Source organism: Microcebus murinus, chromosome 11, assembly GCF_040939455.1.
Source record: "Microcebus murinus isolate Inina chromosome 11, M.murinus_Inina_mat1.0, whole genome shotgun sequence".
NCBI lineage: Eukaryota > Metazoa > Chordata > Mammalia > Primates > Cheirogaleidae > Microcebus > Microcebus murinus.
Genome location: NC_134114.1, coordinates 60359204 through 60378366, shown reverse-complemented (window position 1 = coordinate 60378366; position 19163 = coordinate 60359204). Strand labels below are relative to the sequence as shown.

Below are 19163 nucleotides of genomic sequence, written 5' to 3'. Positions count from 1 at the left end.
ATAACACCCACCTAAAAGACTTCACTCTAAATCTTCTAATTCTGAGAGCAGAAGGGACTGGCATACACATGTCTCTCTAGACCACAGAAAAAAAGCAGCCTATTTAAACAGGCATGCAAGCCCTCCAGGGACTTCATCTCCCTGAAGCAATGCAGAGAAGGGGCTTTAAAAAGATGCAATTCCCTGTTTCTTGCCAGAAGGGGTTTAGGATACACATTGAGGGCCCTAATTTTTAAAGGTACCTGCCAAAGGACTCTACTCTAAACCTAGTAGCTCTGGTAGGAGAAGGCATATGAGAGTCTTCCTTGATCAACAACAAATAGATGGTTTTAAACAGGTGTTCAAACATTTTTAGGGGCTACGCTGCCTCAAAGTAGTACAGAAAAGGGGCAGGACACGCAACTCTCACTTTCTCTCTGGAAGGAGCTTATGATACACGCTCCCAGTGGCTACTTGACAGCCTGTTTGTCAATGAACTTGTATCGAAGAGCTATCAAAGCAAACAAACAATAGCTCTTTGGTAGCTTGAGCCAGAGCATGGTACTTTATCCCCCCAAATCTCCCCCCAGAGATAAATCTAGGCCTATCCATTCTTTCTATTAATAGAAGGAATTTGACTACACACCAAGCTCCAGAACTTCGATAGCTACCACCTAAGGAACTGTCTCCTTAACGATCTAGCTCTGAAAGTCAAGGGGACTTTGTGATCCTGAGTGACAAAAGGCCATAGAAGCAGCTTCTACTTCCAGCAGTTATGCCCATAAGATAGAATGTGCAACCTGAACATGAAAACAGGCATTCACCACATATCATCTCCCTGGCTTAGTACACAGAAAGTGGGAGAGAAATGTCATGGCTTAAATAATGGTGTCTAAATAAATATAGTCTAAATAAATATGAGTCTACATATTTAGGTGGTGATGCTACTAGTCCAGTGGAACCACAATAAAAAATAACACAAGAAGTAGAAGTAGTAGTGGTCACAGTAGCAACAATAATGGCAGTAGGAGAATTAGAATGAGAAGTACTAGTAGTAGTAGTCATCATCATTAGTATTATCACTTTCCAGGGGTCAAATTCATATATATCTAGAAGTCATGCAAGTGATACCAATGAATGAAGTGAACCAGATCTAAGATAATAGAATGTGTTGGGACTACAGAAAACTAGGAAACTGATGCCCTGTTGAAGTGCATTCATATCAATTATTTAACACCAATTGATATCACTGAAGGAAAAAAAATGTAGCTAAGTTCACAGAAAGGATCAACAGTTTACAACTTCCGATTTCATCCAACTTATTCATTTAAATTAAAAAAATAATATGGTTGTTAATATGGCTTGAGAAGTAATGTGACTAATACTACCCTAAGTTCCTTTTTGTTTTGTCGTCCCTTAAATTATATCCCTTCCTTCTCTCCTCATAAAATCCTAAGTGTTACCAGGTTTACTATTTCTCAACATCCCTGAATATTACCACAGGGCTTGAATTTGGCACTAAAGGGGCCACGTAGAACATTTCTTCTGGCTACCCGACTTATAACTAACTGGTCTCTTTCACTACATCATGCATTCAGAATCTGCTTAGCAAGCCTGCTGATTTCCATCCTTTACACATCCCCAGGCCCTGAGAGTTAAGTCACAGCAAAAATCACGTCAATGCTGGTGAGCTGGCAATGTTCCAGAACCCCATCAACTGGTAATCTTGTCTATTCTTTTGATCTTAAATATGGCTTACAGGCGATGTTGATGACTTGGTTCAAGGGACCAGATATGCTATTTGTGGTAGAAATCCCTGTCCCAGCCACAGAGAGACAAGAATCATACATATTCCCTTATAGACATTCAGCTGATTTAGGGATTGTTACTGTATTCACACCACCTTTTGTCTCAATTTGGTCATGGTTTGCTCTTTTACAGGGCCAATGAAAATGTTTAGATTCGCTTTCCTAAGACAAGCTAATAAATGATTCAGGCATTCTAAATCAGTTTTACTATAATGAATCAAAAAAACAGTGTGCTACCTTTTGCATTTCTTAAGTGTAAATATTCAAAATTAAGCCCACAATCCTAGTCATACACGGGTCCTTAGATTTCCTTGTTCTTGTCTCCTATTGACTATGAGTAACGTATTTAATCTCTCTAGGCCTCTGTTCCGTCATTAGAAAAATGATGGGTTTGAACTACAGGACCTATAACTACATGAAATCCAGATTTCTAAAGTATATAATGTCATTCCTAGCAACAATGTTTACATATAAAAGCCCACTATTGCTAGGAAATACACTCAAATTGCTTTTTCAGTTTGGTGATAGGTTTTATTAAATCAAGCCTTTTATTTAGAACTTATAAATAAATGTGCCTATGATAAACTAGCTGGATAAGATTAAGAGCATAATCTGTAATTCTAAAGCTGAGTTTCTGAGTAATCTCTTTGGCAGTACATGTTGTTATCCCTTCTGTGAGTAGACATTCACTGTTTGAAGCAACAAGCCCTTTGATACTTAAAATTTTGGATTCTGTTCTATTTTTTAAAGCTACTATATCAGTATTCATCAACTGTTTGACATAGCCATTCATTTATTTTCAAAAAGGCTATTCTATAATCACACTTCCTTTCAGGAAGCCTACCAACTAAGTAAATGCCTAAATTACTGATAGCAGTTATACAGGGACCTTCCTGTTAGTTAAGAAGCAGGATTAATTAAACTAATGTGCTAAATCTTGAGAAATAATTATGCAGAAGAGTGGTAAGAAAGCTTATTTTGTTTTTAGTGGCTGGGTAATATGAAACTTTAATATGAAACTAGTGTAAAACATTCTAGAAAAATATATTTCTTATTTGTACCTTTAGTAAGGCTGATTTAATTATTCCCTACCTATAAGAAATATTATCAATTTCTATTAATAGAAGTAATTATAATTTTGATATATTAATTGATTATAAAAATAATCAGTGAAGCATTAAAATAATTCTTATGATGGCTAATTATGAGCCAATTAAGCATAACTTTCAAAAATGTTTCATAAGAAAGATCCTATTTCTATGAAATAAATCCAGTTTTTCTACTAAATAATTGTACACTTTTAAAATCATGTTGAAACTAAGAAATATTTCATAATAATGGCTATAATTCTTAAGACTATTAATAAATGTTTTAAAAATTCTTTCACATATAATTCTACTTTATTACAGCATCAAAATGGTTCTGAAAAATATATAAAAATTACATAATGATAAATTGTTTTCTAGGTTCTATCTAATATCATCAGAGTAAATGAAAGGCCAATTGGGTACAGTATTGCAAGTTTAGGCTCTCAGGCTATACAAGATGGCATTTACATGTGTATATATTTAGGTGAGGTTCTGTTATTCAGTAGATCTAGTTTAACTTGTCATTTCTGTCCAGATATGGACATCATGTGTAACCTTGATTTGGATTGAAAGAAACAGAGAGTTTCTTGTAGAGAAGGTTGTTTCACAATATCTATAATAATGTAATAGGTTTCCATTGAATTAAACACACACACACACACACACACACACACACACACACACACTTTAGAGGTAGAGGGAGTGCAGACTAACCAGAATCCTTAAAACCACAAGGAGTTACTACCAAATAGATGGGGGTGAAAGTGATCCACCCTCCTTTGTAATCTAGATGTTGAGTTATAGAGATCATAGTAACAATCTTATCTATCATAATCTTAATCTGAAACAAACTGAAATATCTATTAACTCTAGGGCCTTAGTTTAAGAAAAAAACCAGTAATACCATTACTATCCATCTAGACTTTCTAAAATTCAAGACAAAGGGAAAGTAAATCTTGCTACAGAAAAATATAAAATGTAGTGTAGGGTGGTACAGACTGTGATGTTCAAGTTTCATAATACTTTGGGGATCTCCTTTTAGCCAATACATTGTTAATGAGTTTGTAGAGGTTTTTCATGCTATATATTATAGTACATACAAGCATGTTGTAGGTTATTATAGTAGACAACTTATCATTAACTAATTTTTTCCTATTTCCTATTTCTAAACTAACTATTTCCTCGACAATTCTAACAATTAAACTTTGGTGAAAAAAAGCAATAAAATCAATTGTTTATTCATAAAAAGTTACCAATCAATTTCTTTCAAACTATATTATCCATACTCTACTTCAGGATATATGCATAAAAGTAAGCAGAACTCTTTCTTGAATGAATATGGTAGAATCACTAAATGATCTTGATCTTACTAAACCTCTTTATTATTCAGAAATGGAATAATAACAGAAACAACTCTTGAGGAAATTTGGGCATTTTAGTAATTAATGATGAAAATTCACTTACATAATAAAACTTACTACCAAATTAAACGTTCAGCCCCTTAAAGAAATGGTTTTCTGAAAGATAGAGCAATTGTATTAATTCTCATTGATCTCTCTTCCTCTTGTTTTTTTTTTTTTTTTTAGACAGAGTCTCGCTTTGTTGCCTAGGCTAGAGTGAGTGCCCTGGCGTTAGCCTAGCTCACAGCAACCTCAAACTCCTGGGCTCAAGCAATCCTTCTGCCTCAGCCTCCCAAGTAGCTGGGCTCCCAAGTAGCCTCCCAAGTATAGGCATGTGCCACCATGCCCGGCTAATTTTTTCTATATATATTAGTTGGCCAATTAATTTCTTTGTATTTATAGTAGAGACAGGGTCTCGCTCTTGCTCAGGCTGGTTTTGAACTCCTGACCTCAAGCAATCCGCCCGCCTCGGCCTCCCAGAGAGCTAGGATTACAGGCGTGAGCCACCGCGCCCGGCCTTCTTCCTCTTGTTTTTATTGTTGGGAAAGTTCACATGAAACTACAATATCTAAAATAAATTCACATATTTACTTGTATTCTAAGATCAAGATGGTAGAATAAGTTCAGAAAAAATTCTCACTGCTCTGCCTTAAACACATAATACTGCTACATAAAGTACCAAAAATACAAATCTTTGCTCAAATAAAAAAACAAAAAAGATAATAACCCATGGACTAAAAATATATTTTATCTCTGTAAAAGAATTAATTATAGAAGCTGATATAAGGGAGACCATTTTGTTGTTTCAAATATACAATATTTTTTTCTGAGATCTGTGAAATCTAGTTCTTAATTCAGTATCAAGCATTTTAGATCCAAGATTTTTTTTTTATCTTAGCAAATACCACTTTCCTGAATATTTCTTACTGAAGCAGAAGGAAAATGACAGGTAAAACTTCTAACAAAAATGCTCCTAATTGTTGATATCAAAAACTTCCCCAAAGCAAGTTAAATGCAAAAACAAAAAATCCCGAACCAAAGACCTATGAATCAAATATATAGTGAATTAAATATGAGTTAAAGAAATAATGACACTTAAATATATGAAGGATATGAAATAAACTAAACATTTTTGAAGAGAAAATTTTTGCCAAAGCAAAAATAGTACAATTATAGCTTAAAGTTTTGCTTAAAACAGACTGAACACATAATGAACCCCATTCTCATATACCTATATTTAACCACATATTTTCTCTTCAACAATAATTTTCATCTACTTCAAATGTTGGTGAGTCTCCTTGAATAAAGAACACGACCAAATGCCATTGTGTTTAATAAAAATTCTGACAGTTTGAATTGGAAAGAATGTAGATTCTCTTTCTTTGTGAGCTTTTTATTACATGTGATTATTAGAGAATGATTTCATTTTAAATGGAGCACTAATGAAAACAAATCAATTCCCATGTGCCACAGTATATATATGTGATCTAATTCAAATCCATTTAGAATCAGATCAATCAGCTAATTTGATCAATATTAGTAAGTTTCCATGACTGAAATTAATTATCTTCCTGTGTCTTTGTACTTGTATTTTACCTTCTCTCAGGTCATTATTAGAAGTGACCAGGTTCCTAGCTAAACTAATCTGCTACTTGTCCATTGGATCTCATCTGCTTATCTACTTAGAGATAGTATTACAGCAATTCTTCCTCTGTCTACTACCTTGGTGTTTTTTAACCTTTGTCCTTATTCACTCCCATCACTATGCAAACATATTCTTTCCTTCATCCAAAAACAATAAGCAAAAATACTCCTCTTCATCCCACTACCCGTTCTACCTGCTGCCTCATGTCTTTTCTTTTCTTTACAGTGATACTTGAAAGTGTTGCCTATATGTGCTATCTCATCTCCAATTCTCTCCTCTCACTCCCGTATGAACCTCCAATTCTCTCCTATTCTCAACATCCCACTGAAGATATTATATTAACATCCTCAATAATGATTGCTAAATCCATCAATCAGCCCTCAATCCTCATCTTCCTTGCCCCATTAGCAGCATTCAGCTCAGCTAATCACTGTTTACTCCTCAAAATACAATTCACTTGCCTTCCAGGATATCACTTGACTTCCATTTACAATATTACCTCTCACCTCCTTCCTGCTCCCTCTCAGTCTTCTTTGGCCATACCCACCTCATCAGCAAATTCAGCTGCCTCTAAACATATCTAGAATCTGCTCATTGCTCATGACCTTCACTATCAGTGTGGTCAGAGCCACCCTCATCCTTCATTCTATTGTTGAACCAGCTTCCCACCTGTTACGTACTTCTGCACATATCATCCTATAGACTATTCTCAACGCAACAGCCAGACTAAGCCTGTTAAAATTTAAGTCAAATTATGTCACTTGACTGTTTAAAATCCTCAATAGTTTCCAATCTAACTGAAAGTAAAAGGTGAAGTTCTTACAATGGCCTACAAGGCCCTACGTGTTATGTAGTCCTATTATCTCCCTGATCTCATCTCCAGATTCTCTCAATCCTTCTATTTCCTTTCTATCAATATTGCCCTCTGTGCTACTGCTTAAGTCCATCATGGCCTTTGTACTCAGTTTTTTTTTTTGTTGGTTTTTTTTTTTTTTCTGCCTGGAATGCTCTTCTCCCAGATAGGCAACCTTCTCACTAAGGCCTTTTATGGTACCCTAGCTAAAATCATAACCCTTATTCCTATTTCCACCCTGATATTTCTATCATCTTTTCCTGATTTATTTTTCTCTCTAGCACTTATCAACCTAACATACTTTATATTTATTCATCTTGATTTCATCCATTTCCCTGAATAGAATTTAAGCCCCATAATGTAACAGATTTTTGTATTTTGTTCTCTACTGCATAGAAAGGTTCCTGGTACATAATAGGCACTCAAAAATATTTTCTAAATAAATGAAACAAACACTTATTTCTGATAATATTGGGTTTAGATCAAAACCATCTAATCATAAAAATGATTTTAGGGGCCCCTGCTTCCACTGAATGACCCTAGGAAATGCATAAAACTCTAGAAAAATTATCCATGGGTTAACACTTGCTGGGTGGTCGATATAAGGGACTGAAAAAGCCTCAAGTACTTCAAACTTCCTTTCTCTTTTCCTCTGTTACATCTCACCCCCCTGCAATCCTTTTTTTCTGAAGAGTGAGAGAAGGCTTCAACCTCAGGATAATCTAACACATTCTGAATCACCCTGCTCCAGTGCCCCATCTATAAGCTAGATAAGATCTGAAATGTTGAAGGTAATCAGCTTTGAGCAGATGATATTTAGCATATGATATATATTCCTTGTTGTTTATATATCCTTGCTTAATAAAAAATAGTATGCCTTGAATTATGTGTGTATGCATGCTTGCTTGCTTTGCTGTTGCTAATGAACTGCCACAATTTACAATAAATATTAATTTTTAATATTAAGTATTTGACATTTTAAACTAAAAATCCTAAAGAATTCTTGTACATATTTTCACACCATTTTTGATTGTTATTTTTTACATTAGAGTAATAAACCCAAGTGGGATATTCAACAAAGGAGATAAATGTATTTCTCTTACCTGGAATCAAAACAGAGGGATCAAACTGGTTTTCACTTTCCTCATCAGTGCTTTCATCATAGACTGCATCTCGGTCAGCAGTCATTTTAGAACAGGTTGCAGATTCCCTAGAAAACAAAGACAGAATTATAAATCAATGGTTCACCCCTGGCGAGGCATCAGATTCACCAGCAAGTAATTATAGAACATATTCCTGGAGAAAGAGTCTAAATAGACAACATATATTTAAATATATATCATTTAGATGAAGCTACTTTAAAAACTATATATTGACTCTCTTAAGAATAAATTTCTCTTTTATCTAATAATCTGAATATTTAGTGATCACTATAATTAATCTTAAATCATTAGTTTCTTATCATTTATTATTATTCTATCAAAATGCTAGTCTACCAAATTATCTCTGTGGGTCACAGAGTGTTTAGCACTTTATTAATCTCAAAGTAGCTTTGCATTTCTTTTGATCTTCCCCAAACCCCGAGATGGGTACCTTTACCCTTATTATGAGGATAAAATGACTTGTCCAAAGCTATAAACTAGTAGATATCAGTGCCAGACCAGCACCTGGACTAGGATCAGCAGACATCAAATGTTATGTTTTTTATGCTATGTCTTGGTGAACCTGTGCTTCCTCTAAGATTCAGAGCAACAGACCCTAACCTATATTTGCTAATGCCTAAAAAAAATTACAATTGTTGAAAGCCATACCAGCCGACTGTCACCTACAATTCTTCCTTGAAAATCAAGTATACATTCACTTTCAGAGAACACTTGACAAAAGGATGAGGCAGATGATTGCACTTTAATCAGATAAAATAAATATTCCCTGGAATTTAACATTGGACACTTGATTCTCAAGGGGGCCACCTCTTAGATATTAAGATTACAAATGTGTGTCCAACTCCATAGTTTTGCAGGAGATGAAAGGTTTTTAAATTAATATATTCCTTTCTTAGTGATGCCTAAGAATTAAACAATATTTAGAAAAGTCTCATGCCAGTTTTACAATTTAAGTGTAGGACTTAAATTAGCAGACATGGAGTGATCATATTGAGAATTCTTTAGCCCCTGGAATTCCTAACAGCCAGAGCATCCAACCACAGACTATTGAAGGACTTCATATCACTAAAATGTTGGCATCTAACCTTCACAAAGTTTAGGAAGAAATTCCACTTAAATTTATGTATGTGTCATTCAAAAACAGGAAGGCCAAAATACCTTTCGTGTTCAGTGCTCTTTTCTAGTTCTTGAACTTCATTTAACAATTTTTGTAAGCTTCTGATCTTTGTTTTCTTCTCATTCAACACCAGAATAAATCGTTTATAAAGATCTGTCTCCAAAGCCTCCTTAGCACTCACACATTTTTCAAATCTAAAAAAGTAAATAAATTAATAAACAAATAAATCACACAGTTCTTCTTAGCCTTGACATTATTCAGTCTAATATTCAAGAAGATTTCAAGAAAACTTTTCATGGAAAATACAATTAAAAATCAATTTTACACAAACTTCCAATGACTTAAAAGTTTTATATAGACAAGTAAATAATTAGAAATTATTGGTAATAATGTTACTAATTTATGTATTGAGAAAAGGATCAAAATTGATAACTGATACAAATAATGTGTTAACAATCTAAATGCCTAAATGTGATTTATATTTATGGTTTATTTACAAAATAATTTATTCACTTCTATGCTTTATTAACAAAAGAATGTTTTTTTATGGGAGAAATTTCAAACAGTAAATATAGCCTCTGTTTCTTGAACATTTTGTTAAGATTATAGTAATGGCAACCACAATCTTGTTTTGTGTTAAAGCGATATACTGAATCTGATTGCCCTACTAGACTATGAACTGCTCCACCACCACCACATTACTTACTCAGTTATATCCTTATAATCTAGCACTACATACATACATAAAAATGCACATACAAACAAGCATACATATATATATGTATATCTATAATGAATGAAAAGATCCTACTTTATATATCCAAGGAAAGATTAATAAAAAGCAATTGTGAAACACTATATATCTTCAATTTTAGATGTCTAAGGCAAAACAAATAAAATTCTTTATTATAATTCTCCCTACACTGCTCAAATGAGCTAACAAAGGATTGTATTTTACTTTAATCTTCTAAGAGATATATAAAGTAGAGAAAGCAAACTTGTAGAAGTTTTATATATTTGATATGTACATACACATATACCATGAATAAATCCTTATTTTATAGATTCACATACATATTATTTCATGTAAGGTACTCTTTTACATATAGTCTAGTTCTGCCTAGTTTCTCTCTATCATACTGTTTATACTGCTGTTGTTCTATACAGGTGCCACAGCATTTTCATATTACATATATATATACACACACATGTGTATCAGTAGTAATCTCTACATATGTGTGTATATATAATATACATATATATATATTTTTCCGTGAAATAATTAGAAACAGAAATGTTAATATTTGATACTTTTCATATATATGCTCTTATACTTTAAATAACTATCTATCTAGAGATGTACAGAATTAGGTCCTCTCACAGGATGAAAAAGAACATATGGCAATATATTCTCTGGGACCAATTACAGCAAATTCTTACAGTATAGTCTTTACTAAGGCTGTGATCTCCAGGAGGGCAGAGAGTATGTGTATTTTATTGGCTGCTTTATCCTCAGTGCCTAGTATAACGCTTGCCATTTGATGACTAGTAGGTATTTGTTAGATAAATGAGAGAGTTAAGATGGACATCTTTTTGTTGTTGTTTTTCCATTTTTACTGCTTATTTATCACAAGTCCTTAACCATAGATGAGGACTTCTTTTCGACATTCTGTTCTGCAGTTTCCTTGGTCCTTTTTGCTCAGAGGCAAAAGAGCTAAGCATTGGTGCTATCAGTCTGGAAGTTCTCTTCCTTGGTGACTCTGGCTTTCACCTTATAGATATTCCATATGGGCATTATTGGCCTGTCAGCTGGGTGGCCAATTTGAGTTCTTAAGCAGAGCTGTCTCCCTTCTCGGAGGCTGAGGGCTTCCTGGGGAAGAGGATGAGTTTCCAGCAGCATTCCTTCAGATGCTGCACATTCGCCTGCAGGGACTCAGTGGACTTGTTCCATGTCCTCGGATCTGCAGAAACGTCAGTGCAGGCTATGTTGTTGTGGATGCTGGTCACCCTTAACTCTTCTAAGCTAAAGGCCCTGCCAGCTTGTACTTTGGTACGATACCTCACTGGGGGCATCTTAGTATGGGTCAGATGGGTCTAGATGCAGGGCACAGAGTGATGCAATGAGCTTTTTGCTTAACTAGCTATGCATATGGGAATCATACTGGCCAGCTGGTTGAACCACGTGGCCATGGGTCACTGCCATTCCATATAGAAGTGGAGCTTCAGAATCATTCCATTCTGTCTGGGTGCGATGGTTGACTAGGGCTCTCCTCCAAAAGACAATGGCCAAGCATAAAAGCTAAAATGGATATCTTACAAGAAAATGGAAAAACAGCCATTCTGAATATTATATTTTTTTCATCCATTTAACAACTATTCACCATTACAATAGTAATATTTTTCACCTTCAGCTTTTAAAACAAATTTCTGGAAAATAATATTAATCTAACAGACACCAAAAGATGTGGGAAAAAACAGAGTCGAACTGAAAAAGGAGATAATAATATTGATGGCTTATTTTAAACAGTCATTGCACTTACATTTTAGATGTAAAGTGTTATATAAGCATAATATTCTCATCTTCCTGTAATATTTTCTAATGTAACACAATGACAAAAACTTTAGAAAGATGAATATAACACATATACTACTAAAATACTTCAGTACATACTAAAATAATTCAAACATGCAAAGTAAAAACAAACATATATAAATATACAATGGAAATCTTGTACAAGACCATAATTTCTTACATAAAATTTTAGAAATAGTAACCAATTAGTAATTTATCTGGTTTAAATCTATATTGAATTTTCATATGTCACTTTAATAATTCTTGATTGAAAGATTATGAGCTCTTAACTAACAAGTTAATTCTCAAAATTTTATGAAAATTAACATTAGATATAACATATTAAAATTAAAAATAATATCAAAATAAAATATCCTATAATTTGCCTAAAGAATATTGTTAATCTAAATAACCAGTATCAGAACTACATTATCAAAGATAACATCATTTTTGTGATAGAGAAACAAAGTCAATAGACTAAATGGTATCATGTGACTTAGCCTTGCTTAGTTTCAGGAACGCTTTAGAATATTGTTGCAACCAAACTTCTGATAATCAAACTGCATAATACTTCCTAGAAAAGCTGGGGTGTGGGGTTTGGCTGGGACAAAATGTTACTGTGAACAGTTGTGTGATGTGAATTTACTCTTAATTTTTCAACAGACTCAGAAAATGCTATTCTTCTATTCAATATTGAGTAACTAAGAGGTACAAGGCATTGTCCCCACCTCATTTTTAATGCTAATCCTCTCCTATAGCATTATAATGTTTCTATACCTTTCATATTAATTTCTTCCTGCCAAGCCTATGTCTCAAGAATTAGACAGGAATTATTAGGTGAGACCATTTAGTGGAGGAGAAACATGAGATGCCACGTATAGTGACATAAAAGAAAGCCAACATACAACTACATCAGACCACAACTAGTCCAAGGATAACCCCAAGACAAAGCTCACACTGATGAAGCCATAAATAACCTCAAACAGGAAAGGCCCAATGGCATATCATCCTTTCAACAGTGACTAGGACAACAGTACAATAATGCTAAGTTTAATTAGTAACCTAGGACCGAGGTATCTAGGACCTTATACCAAAGAACATTAAATATTAATTTAAAAAAATTTAAAGGATAAAAACTAAATATAGAAAAATACTGAATATTAAAAATAAAATATTTCTGGGTGGGAAAACAATCTAAGAATAACATATCAAAAACAATAATATAAATAGGAGCAAAAACAAAACAATTTTATGCAGAAATAACACCCCAAATAAAACAACAGATAAAGAAATGTGAACATATGATACTTAGAAACAGTACAGTAAACCTTACATTAATAAATGGTACTTGCCAAATTTATATCCAGGTCAGGGTTGTACAGCAAAAGAAAGTCTGAATAGAGCTGAGAGGACAAAGAAAGCTAAAAAGAACTGGCAAAAAAAAAGCAGTAGTAAAAAGATTTAATAAGCCTTTAAGCACCGAAGAAGATGGTGAACAGCTGTTCCTCATCCCTTTTGACAACAGAACAAGAGGAAATGGCCTTCAACTGTACCATGAAGGATTCAGATTACCAATACATGGAAGGAAGACTTTTCTGACTGTGACTGTTCTTAAATGCTGTAATGGGTTACCAAGGGGAGGTGAAGATATCTCTTGAGGTCTTTAAAAATTAGACTGAATTCATCCGGATATAATGTGATTCTATCTTGAAGGCAGAGAGATGAAGTAGAAGAGCTTTCAAGGTCTTCTATTCTAACAATTCTGTGAGTGTCAAACCTAATTCACTGAAATATGCCTCCAATTATGGGTTTAATAACTATAACTCAGAATAAAGCCAGAAAATTTCTAAATTGAAGTCTGAGTCTAAACAAAAGACCTATTCAGTAACATGAAATTTGAAAGCTGTTATTTGGAATTAAGTAGAAAAACCCAATGAAATAAATTTATCTAATAATCTGAGGATTCACATACAAAATTTTCTAATGTTTCCTTCTTTATCTAAACTACACAAAATCAAATTAATCCAGCAATGCCACTTGTTCAAAATGGAGCCCAAACCACAATTATTAAACAGTAACTAAAAAGCAACAGCAAACATATATGTTAAAAGCCTACAAATTAAATCTCACTCTTTTTATTCATACTATAATTTCTCATTTTTCACTCAGGCTTTGTTTATTACCCACTATAATCCCAAATGGAAATCACTTTATAGGTGACTATGATCATAAACGTGATACCTAATTAAATAACAAAATACACGCAAAAAGTAAAGGAAAATTTAATCCACAATTCTAGACATATACTATTAACATTTAATTTTCTCATTCTAGATATCTTATACGTAAATATATATTTTGCAAACAATGGAATACTGTTCATATTTTCAGTAATGCATAAGTCTCCCCTTAATATATCATAAACATTTTCCATGTTATTAAGCACATGGGTACATGATTGTTTTTTGCTCATATAATATTCTATTATATATTAAATATATTTCACGACCATCTACCATAGCTTGTAGGGGAATTCTCATCCCTTACTTTCCCCTTTCCCATCCCTCCCTATAGTCTGGAATAATGACACTGAAGAAATGATTGGATCTTGAATGGACACTGACACAAGTGTAATTAGAGGTTGCCCTGAAAACTGAACTGTGGCCAGACTAAACACCATGGCAGCAACTCTAATGATTCTCTACCTTCTATGTCCCCAGTTACCTTAGTAACATCATGTTCTATTTCTAATCTCCCTAATGACTCTTTAATTAGTACTACTGCCTTATGGAAACTGGAGCTGCAAATCCTTTGCTATTTTCTAGTATACTGAGGCCCTACTGAGGGAACACTAAGAAAGTACTCCTTGGTAATGACCAAGACATATTTACAGCTCCTTAAAGTGGCCCCTCTCTTCTCTGAAGGGGGAGCAACAAAATTTGGGAAATACATAAAGCTACTAATCTAACATCTGGAATACAATCAAGAGCCTAGAATTTTCTGGAGTGGCTTCTCTTTCCTTTCAGTTTACAGGGCCACCTCAGTGACATACAACCTCAGCCCCTGAAGAAAATATCTGATCTAGTATTGCCAAAAAAAAAATAATAGTTGGATCATAATAAGGCAGGTGACAGGGCACATGAATGTGCTTTTGATCAAGCAGGACATCTCCTGCCACAATAAGACAAAAGCACTTTCTGGATAGTTAAGAAATAGCAAATCAAGCATCTGTGAATCACATATTATATGTGCCCCTCACACACACTGTTTTACAGCACAGGGTGCATTTGTCTCCAATGTCTCATCTTCTTTCCCTGCTGCTTTCAATTCTATGAGAGTGGTGTTGAATACTGATGAGATAATACCTCTTTCAACCTCTGGCAGACATTTTAAAGCAATTTGTTCAAGTACCAAGTACCCAGTCTGCATTTTTGTAGGCAATTTGTGGATCAAATTTCCTATCATCCTGAGGGTATTCTGAGTTTTAAATATAATGGCTTATCACGACCACAGCACATCTTCTTTAATTTGATTTATTTCATATATAAAATAGGCACATACAGCCAAATTACAGATATCAGTCCAAAAAAATGCTTTGTAGCACAGATATTTAATATTGATTCATACTATAATGAAGGAAACAAAAGTCAAAGAAAAATAAACTTACTTTTTGTATGGTTTTCTAATTCTTATAGAGCTTTGGTTTGGTCACATTATTTTTATATTATTTATAGGGAATTATATATATATAATTGGAGATAAAATTAATTTAGAGCTAAATGATAACAAGTTAAACACTTTCTTAACATATTAACTGAGGCCAAATATAACCAGGTGTTAGGAATTTAATTTTACATGTCTCACATTAACAAATATAATCAAAGGTACAAAGAAATAATTTCTTTTAGTCAGCCTCATTTTCACATGCATATATTGATAATGGTAAAACCTTTCACTATGTTTCATGCACTCCTCCATATACTTACTAATGTCCATTTAAAGCAATCACAATTGTTGCTCTAAAAAGACTTTAAATATTTAGGATAAGTGTTTCTATGCCTTAGAGCTATTTGTTTGAATGAATGATTGCAAAATCTACTGGGTGTACTGGATGCAATAATAATTATCATCACTATCATATATATTCCACATAATTATGTGTATATATATATATATACACACACACATATATGTACAAACATGTAATGTTTCTGTAGAGATACAAATGTTCACAACATACATTTTGTTTCTTTCTTATATCTTTTACATAATAAAGTAATACAGGTTACATACTGTGCTAGCCTAAATTATAATTTAGTTGTGAAAGTTTGTAATTGAAAGGCTACTTTTTTCTTCATCATTTAAAAAGTATTAATAAGAGACAAAGCTAGGAAAATAAAAGGCTTCCAATATTTTATCCAGTAGCCACAATTACCTTATCTTTTAAAAATGCTCATATATGAATTTTCAATCAATAGGTAGAAATAAGCCTCTATTAGAAGACCAAATGTGTGTCATTTGAATAGTTGCCATTCATTGATTCCAAATAAGGAATCAATTATGCTTATGCTTATTTATATTTCATGTCTCTTTTATTTATTAATTCTATAATTTGAGCTTAATTAATCTGTATAAATACCCACTACATAAATTTTTGGTTAATATTAATGGGTTCTGATTTTCAATGCCCAATTACTCCTTATCACTTTTAAGTTTGTTGGTGCCACCACATACCAATGACATAAATGTGTTATCTATAATAGTGAATAATAATTTGGTTTAATCATATTAAGTAAAGGTATCATTTATAACAGATTTTATTTCAAATATATGTTAATCTACATATATCATAAATTAACAAATTAATAACTTAAAACTACAACAATATAAAGAGAGCTCAGCATTTTTATAATGCAAGCACACTGTGTACACACCGTCCTTGGACATCATTCCAATCTCTCAGAAGCCTTTCATTTTCTTTTTGCAGGTGCTCATTTTTGGCTTGATTTTCTGCGATGGTGTCCAGGCAGTAACAAATAAGTTCCCTAATGACCTTAGCTGGGCTTTCAACTTTCTCTAGGTTGAAGGAACCAAGTCTGAACTAAAATGAAAGGAAAACATGGTTAGTTTGGGGATATTATCAAAACTCAGCAGTCCAGTTTTAAATATACATAATTTCTTCTGAGGGGGAGAAAAGGTAAGATTTAAAACAATGCATTTACCAAATACAAATGCAGTGAACAAAAAAACCCTGAGCTGCTTCCTAAAGTTTCTTACTTAAGTTTATCATATAAATCAACATATAGCTTAAGAATAATTTTTATAGGTGGTAAGTCCTTATCCACCTCCTAGCAGAAAAGAAAGCAACATAAATACCCTGTGGCATACTACCGTCTGGTTGATCAAGCCTAATTTTAAGTATCTCTGCTCAGAATTAAAACCAGAATTATACATAAGCATTTTTAACTCTAATTTCTGTTAATACAAATGATAAAATGAAATAAGTGAATATAACCTATTACAGAAGAAAGATCAAAATTTTGGTAATAACTAAGTGAAAGGTAGAGTTTTAGGGAACTGATAACCACACAGTAATTATTTCTTTATCTAAAGACTATAATTTATTATTATAAATTACCAATAATAAAGTTAAGTGCCAAGCTGGAATATAAGTAAGACTCTTAAAAATATTTTAATTCAGCCAGGCGGGGTGGCTCACGCCTGTAATCCTAGTTCTCTGGGAGGCTGAGGTGGGCAGATTGCTCAAGGTCAGGAGTTTGAAACCAGCCTGAGCAAGAGCAAGACCCCGTCTCTACTATAAATAGAAAGAAATTAATTGGCCAACTAATATATATAGAAAAAATTAGCCAGGCATGGTGGGGCATGCCTGTACTCCCAGCTACTCGGGAGGCTGAGGCAGTAGGATTCCTTGAGCCCAGGAGTTTGAGGTTGCTGTGAGCTAGGCTGACTCCACTGCACTCACTCTAGCCTGGGCAACAAAATGAGACTCTGTCTCAAAACAATATATATATATATATATATATATATATATATATATATATGCATATATTTTAATTCCTCTACTAGGGGGTACTATAAAATAAAATAGTATAAGACAGTTTTAGTTATAGAATTTTGAAGATAACACAAGTACTTGCCATCTGGCTGATGAGGATGCTGAAATGCAATGATAAGTAATAATTATAATTATCCTTAATATGAAAATTAGAATTGTAGCAGATAATAAAATAACCAAATAATAATTATTATTATTCAGTTACCACATCTTGTAATAGATGTATAATTCAAACATAGCACAAACATAAACTCATCTAATTTTCACCATAAAGGAAACATTATTATATCCATATTACAGATTAGTAAATTGAAGAGTAGATATCCAACCTACTGAAGGGATAAAGTGAAGATCCTGTTATGCTAGGCTGTTATGCTCTTTCTTGATATAAGCAGGTATGCTAACTAGATAACTAGTGAGGGTAAGAATTAAGTTGAGAGTCTACACTTAATTCTGAAGAAAGATTCTAGTAGCACTGATTGAGTAGCAAAAGAGTAAAACTGAGGGGGTTTTTTGTCTGCTTGTTTTGGGTTTTTGTTTTTTGCTTTCTAGGTCACAAATTTCTATTATGCCATTTATCCAATAAGAACATTTTCAAAAGATATTGCTTTTAAAAGAATATTTCTATAAATATGTTATATATAGATTGAGAAATATTGAACAGTGATTAAGGATTCTGAGACAAATCCCTCTTAGGTAGTTTATAAATAAAACTAGTAGTCACTAAGGTAGAAATCCATTATGGCATTTTATAAATCATTTCAGTTAACTCCTTTATTTTGGAATTATTTGGATGTATAACCCCAGGAAATTAATTTCTCTGGGTGAATTATATTTGCTAATTTATTGTAAATCTTCAGCTAGAAAACATGGGTTGAAGATTATTTAACATTACAGACACCCTGCCAAAAGGCTCAAATACTGACTATTTCTAGGTTGAGAAATATTTATTTATATTTGCTTAAAATGTAAAGGAAAATCACAGATATTATATTCTTTAATATTATAAACACAGTTTAGAAGACTGAATGTTAGTCTTCTAGCCACAAAGAAATTGTATATGTATTTGTATATAACATTTTTTTTTATAGAAATCCAAGCAGGTTATAATGTCTGTTTAATCCTTTCATTTGTTTTATCTCACTTCTTCCTGTCTCTTAACAAAAGAGAAACCAGTTTAAAACATTTTTTATTTCAGTGCATGCACTCAGTTGCATTAGACTCATATATTTGCCCTAAATTAAACAATTTATGCAATACTTAACAAAAAGGACTTGGAAGAATTATAAAAAAATGTATTCAATTGAAATTATTTCAAGCTATTTGTCATATCAGATTTATTTATTTCTCTTACACTTAGAATCAAATAGCCAAAAGCATTTGCAGTTTTCTCATATAATGAAACATGAGTCCATTTAATAAACATATAAGTTTAAATAAGAAAGTTTTATCTATGTAAAGA

The 19163-nt window shown here is 33.0% G+C and overlaps 1 protein-coding gene across 2 annotated transcripts in view; it reads right to left on the bottom strand.

The window, feature by feature from the left end:
* The window catches only part of XRCC4 (X-ray repair cross complementing 4), a 223476-nt gene that overhangs the window by 110674 nt on the left and 93639 nt on the right, over positions 1–19163 (bottom strand). For both annotated transcript variants that reach the window (XM_076008154.1, XM_012784379.3), the window contains exons 4-6: positions 16560–16726; positions 9095–9247; positions 7877–7983 (exon numbers count right to left, since the gene is read on the bottom strand). In XM_076008154.1, coding sequence (XP_075864269.1) covers positions 7877–7983; positions 9095–9247; positions 16560–16726 — 427 coding nt within the window. The remainder of the gene's footprint in view (positions 1–7876; positions 7984–9094; positions 9248–16559; positions 16727–19163) is intronic.